This window comes from Puma concolor, chromosome B1 (genome assembly GCF_028749965.1).
Source record: "Puma concolor isolate L17-30 chromosome B1, mPumCon1.1.hap2, whole genome shotgun sequence".
Classification (NCBI taxonomy): Eukaryota; Metazoa; Chordata; class Mammalia; order Carnivora; family Felidae; genus Puma; species Puma concolor.
Window position 1 is genome coordinate 161805103 of NC_141670.1, and position 6040 is coordinate 161811142.

The following is a 6040-nucleotide window of genomic DNA, read 5'->3' on the forward strand; positions in this document are numbered from 1 at the left end:
TAACTACAATTTGAACCATGGCAGTCTGAGTCACAATCCAGACTCCTGACTACCTTGTTGTCTTGAGAGAGAGAGAGAGAGAGAGGAGAACCAAATTGGAGAGGGAGGGGAGGACTGAAAATTCAATTTACATTGTATTTCTTGCCAGGGGGATGGGGTGGGGTGTGGGAAACCATACATTACACCACAGTCATCCTGGCTATGTTCAATCTTTTCTTGAGATTCACCTTATATGAAAGAACTGAAATGAAATCAGGTGAGGGGCAGGAAGAAAGGGCACCTGATTCTTTCTGTGATTGAGGTCAATTCAGACTTGTGATGGAAGGTTCACCTGCCCCCTTGGGCAGCTTTTCTCCATTGCCTCTCTTCTGCCCTCCTCAGATGAGCAAATGGTAGATGCAACCCTGAAATGAATGGGTGTGAGGTGAGTCACCTCAGAGCAGGGCCTCTGGCTTCCTTTTCCTGCCATGGGGCCACCACCTTCTTCCTCCCTGAGGCTGCCACAGTTCTGCTTGCCCCACCCCCACCCCCCCAACAGCCTTCCTGTGTAGATGCACAAAGCATCTGAGACCCCAGAGCTCAGAGGGAGATAAAATTTAGCAAGTTCAGGGGAAGAGTCTTCCTCGGGGTGTCTGCCCTCTGTCACTCCTTCCTTGGTTGGGTCTCATTTTCCAACTTCCCATCCTTTCCACCCAAACTCTTTCCCAGCTCACCCCACCTCCGTGTGCACTGGTTGGTAAGAATGGTTTCTTCTTTAATCTTCTCAAACAACACTTATACTTTGAAAAGTGTCTTCTGGAGATATAATGCCGAATGGTGAACTTCCAGGTGTATATAAAATTATTTTTATTTCTGGAAGGTTTTGCAGGGACTCTTTAAATAACTCCATGAAGGCCAGGGTCTACTGGGCTTACATATAAGCTGTGTCTGGTATCAGCACATCCCCTATTTCTATTCTTTATCTGTATTGCCCCTTTCCACAGGGAAAGATCACCAAAGCCAAAATAGTATTTATTTCTCATGCCTGATCCCTCACCCCTAACACCACCCACCTCCAGAATTGGAATCATATTCTTCAATTTCATAGAACAAGTACTACTTTAGTAGAAGACAAAGAAGCATGAGATGCTTCTGTGAGATAGTTAAGTAAAGCTGATTCACATTGCTAATACTTTGGCAGGGACAAAAGGGACTAGAAGTTTGAACCATTCTCTGGGGGCTCTGATGACCTCTGTATGACTGTCCCATCCTAGGACAATGTTCTCTGCTATGGGGAGATACCTGTAGGAATGGAGAGTGAGGTGAATGGTGCTCTGATGTTTAACTTTTTAAGTTGCATTTGCTGGGATCCTGGGATCGGTTTTTCTCATGACAGTAAAAAGATATCTCCTACATTTAAATTAGATAAACCTTACAGAATCCTAACCCCTGTGCCTCTATTATTTTTAAGTCAGTGTGAGAAGGGGCTGGGAAAGCTCTTCTATCAGTCCCGTGGGAGGTCGGGAAGATCTGCCATTTTCTATTATCACTGATTCAAGCTAGTGTAGTTGGCGTTGGTTCTTAGAGAGGTTTCCAGTATTTTTTATCTCCTCTTAATGCCCTGGGACTATTCCCAGAACTCAGTGGTTTTAGTTGTTGGCCATTTTATCAGTGGAATAAAAACCTCTAAAGGTCTCCCCGTGAAAAGAAGAAAATGTTAGTTACTAGAGAAAAGGACAGGAACAATATTATTTTGCCTCAACCCCTCCCAATCACAGTGTCTAATTATCATCTCTTCACTCAGAGTAAATAAATCTCCATCAATGGGGTGAGGTAATGAGGGCATTCATTTATAAGCCAGTGAGGGATGAATGTCTTTCCCAGGGGATGACTGAAACAAGGAAGAGAAGGATAAAGCCAGGTGGAAAATTAGTATTGATGCGAGTGAGATGTGATAAGGTTCAGCTCTTAAGGGGAAAAGAAGCAAGCAAGGTGTTTAGTGGTTTTTGTTGGAGAGCAGCTGGCTTGCTAAATTATAATAAACATACTTGATTTAAAATATAAAATCTTTAGAAAAGCGTTGAGCTTTTCTTGAACCTCGTCCCATCCCCCAACACTAGGGTTCACTTTGTTAGGCATTTGGATGCCAACTCTACAATTGACAAATGTGGTCCTTGCTGAAGTTATTTTTGGTAACTGTACATTAATATTCATTACTAGTAGAAAGGTATGGGTGGCTCTTCTGAATAAGGCCAGCTCAATCATTTTGTCTTAAATGAATCCTGATAGAAAATGAAACTTTCCTCCTCCAAGTTTTAATTAGTCAGTCTTGAAAACGTGGCCATTTATTCAGCCCTAGTAACTGGAAATCCTATTGAATCAGACCTTGTCGCCTCCAAACCCCCACAGAGCTACCTCATTAGTGAAACTAGAGCCATGCTGCTCCCACATCAGATTCCAGAGTTAACTAAACACACGCAGATTACAGAAGAAAATGCACCTACCATTAGCAATAGAACTTTGGTTAAAGCCACCAAAGTTACATGAGTTCTCTTCTCCCTAAAGTTAGTGATCTCCAGGAACAGAAAATGGCACCTGGAGAGCAACCTTCAAAGAGAAGTCTCCCCTACAGGTAGTCTGCTGCCCCTGGTTTTAGATTACTTTTCCCTGCTGCCACCCCACAGTACAAAGTATAAGACAACTGGTCTTGATAGCCTTGTAAGGCATTTTAGTGTGTAAACTCTGTTGTACAGTTAGGGCAAGTTATAAGTATGGTCCCATGCTCTTCAGCCAGCTTAGCTTTAGTGCAGAGCCCTAAATGGTTCTGTGGCCCCACTCCCTCTAGCTCTACAGGCCTTGACACCTAGAAGCACTCCTTCCCCAGTGTTTCTCACCCTTTCTTCTGATCTTGGGCTTATGCTGAACTGCCTTTCAGTTCCCTAGATCTCTGCGGAGATGAGACCTTCCCCAGCATGACCCTAGAGCCCACCCTATTTGTCCTGAGGTTGAATCTGCATCTGGCCCTACTAAGTCTGAGCCCTCTGGATATTTCTTACCATACCATCTCCATCAGCACAGCACAGGTCTGGTGTCCATCCTATAGCTGTGTTCTTTCTGATTCTTTTCTGTGCCTTCATGTGCTTACCTCTAGAATAGGTGAATTTAAAAAACCCCAGAAGGGACAGTAAAGACCCTCTAAGCTTACCTCTCGAGTTGAACTGACTGGCACTGTTTTTAAGGAGCTTCCTCAAGTTCTCATAGCCAGTTGATCACTATAGAGCTTCCTATTGGTAGGACTCGGGACTACAGAGCCCCCAGTGGTCACCTACCCAAGCAACTTGCCTGTTTATACCAGCGTGACATGAAAATATCATCATTCTCAATGTATGCCATGATGTGTGAAAGGCTGGGAAACAGAAGAATAAAGCCTGGTGGTCTGACTTCCCACAGGGCCCTCTGATTCATCCTCTCCCATGAGGATCAGTACATGCTGCTTGTTTCCTCACTAGTTCCTCTTCAACGTTGTTTTTCAGAAATCCCAGTTTCCTCCTGGACAACCTGATCCATACCCTAGCCTATTCCCAACTCTTATCTCCTCTTATCTCCTTTTCTTCTCTTTGCAGAACCCTCCACCCCTCAGTAGCGTAATAAAAGGCAGCCCCACAACATAAAAAAGTGTTTTAGGGGCACCTGGGTGGTTCAGTCGGTTAAACGTCCGACTTTGGCTTAGGTCATGATCTCACGGTTTGTGAGTTTGAGCCCCGCATCGGGCTCTGTGCTGATAGCTCAGAGCCTGGAGCTTGCTTCAGATTCTGTGTCTCCCTCTCTGTCTGTCTCTCCCCTACTCACACTCTGTCTCTGTCTCTCAAAAAATAAACATTAAAAAAACTTATTTAAGTGTTTTAGCCCTCACAGGGTATCATGTCTAGAAGCATCCCATCTGGGGCCTTCCCTAAATCCATGGTCTCTTGTGTGAGATGAGAGTATCTGGGTCACACAGAGCTAGAAGATTCTGAGTAAGCTGGGAGGGCCCACTCTACTCTCACTGCTCAGCAGCCCTGCAGCAGGAAAGTTTGGGCTAATCTATTCCATGGATCCCCAAGAAGTGCCCTGAGGTTGCCCAGTACTCTGCTTTCCATTCATTTTATTTAACAAGTACTTACTAAGCACCTCTAATGACCAGGGTCCTTGATGAGATCACCACACATGGCTGAGATATAGTGGCTATAGAGATTTATCTGGGGCATCAAGGAGATGCTTCAATTTCTTTCTTTCATTCAAGAAACACTAATTAATCTCTGTTAAGCCCTTGTGCTAAGGGCCTAAGTATGCAATCAATGATGATAAGATGAATACAGTCTCTGCTTTCATGGATCTTCTAGAAGGAAATGTAGACTGCAAACAAGTGAATAAACATAGTAATTCCAGATATTAAAAATTCTGTGAAGGTAACAAAGTATTAAAATAGAGAATAAGGAGATGAGTGGAGAACCCATTTTAGATCAGGTGGTTAGGGAAGCCTTTGTCGAGCAGGTTCTATTTAAATAGAGACCTGAGGATGAGAGGGAGATCATCAGGTAAAGCATGAAGATAGAACATGCTAAGCATAGGAAATAGCATGTGCAAAGGTCCCAAAGCAGGGAAGACAAGTATCACAATGAGAAAAACCATTCCCATGGACACATTCCTTGCTCCTCCTTTCCAGCTAGACCACAGAGGCTACCTTGTAGAAAGGGAAGGGATGTTTCACTTGTTTAGTATGTGACAAGTAATTTTATACATTTCCCTCCTCCAGAAATGGTTTAAGCAGCGCCTGGCTCAGTGGCGGCGGTCGGAAGGCCTACCCTCAGAGTGCAGATCCGTGACAGACTAAGGAGATGGTGGGCACCAGCAGCTTCCCTCCATGAAGACCATCCGCTGTTTCTCTCCTCAGCTTAACCAACCTTTTTTGGTTTTTCAGTGTAGTGCTGTGTGTTCCATTGTTAGCTGTCCTGCTATTTAACACAATGTTGTATTTTTTAAATGTACATAACTAGAAAAGAAAATGACAATAGGAAGCTATATGTAGCTTCTGTGTAAAGAAGTGTCTTGGCTGGAAAGTGGTGGGGCTTGCATTTCCCTTTGGGTCTTGATGATAGATGGTGTGAAAATCATCTGGTTTGCTTCCGACCATCACCTCCCAGTACCAATTTATTTTTGCCATCCATTTCAGAGTAGGCAAGGCCTCTGTTGAAAAGATAACATGACCAAGGAGGGGGAGCATTTCCTTCCAATTCTACTTTCCTAAGTGGTTTTCCTTATGTTGCATTTAATACATTGAAATTAAGTGAGAATACAGAGGGAGATTTGAGTCATTTGGATTTCATAAAGCACTTCCTTGGATTATAGCTGCATTAACTTGGAAAGAACCCAGTTAGGCTGGAAGACAGAAACTCCACCTGGCAGAAGATCAAGTAAGAAAAAAATCCACAAAAGTCTTGAATTTACCTTATTTAAATGCATTTGTTAAATGTATTTTACTAAACAAAATGAACTGCTTTTTGTCTCTGAAATGATATTCTAAATAAAAGCCTTTTTGTTGAAAATGCATTGAGTCCTCTCCAGATTTTTAACCAAATAAGCATATCAAAGAGAAACAGAATAGCTCCAACACAGGAGCAGACTGACAAAAGAGCTGTCATTTTCTAAGTCCTTGCTACTCAAAGTGTGGTCCAGGCCTGGCATCATCAGCATTAGCTGCAAGCTTCTGAGAAATGCAGAATCTCAGACTTCAATCCAGACCTACTGAATCTGGACCCGCATTTTTAACAAGGTCCCCAAGTGGTGTATATGCACACGTGAGGGTGAGCAGCACATTCTCTCACAGACCCTACAGGCAATTTGTGTCCATTTTCTATTACAGCACATTAAATACCTAAATAGTCTACCAGTTAAGAGTGTATTTGATTACATGGACCAGTAACTCAATTACGATGTATTAACCAAATAGGCTTTTTTATTTAATTGATTACATGATTGTTTTTATATGGGATAGCAGCAGGTAAGTGACTCCCTGATGTTG

General features: G+C 43.1%; 1 protein-coding gene across 4 annotated transcripts in view; it reads left to right on the top strand.

Moving 5' to 3' along the window:
* The window catches only part of HOPX (HOP homeobox), a 37536-nt gene extending 31968 nt beyond the window's left edge, over window positions 1-5568 (top strand). For all 4 annotated transcript variants that reach the window (XM_086704977.1, XM_086704979.1, XM_086704978.1 and 1 more), the window contains exon 3: window positions 4775-5568. In XM_086704977.1, the coding sequence (XP_086561103.1) occupies window positions 4775-4852 (78 nt within the window). In that variant the 3' untranslated portion in view covers window positions 4853-5568. The remainder of the gene's footprint in view (window positions 1-4774) is intronic.
* Window positions 5569-6040: the final 472 nt, after the last annotated feature.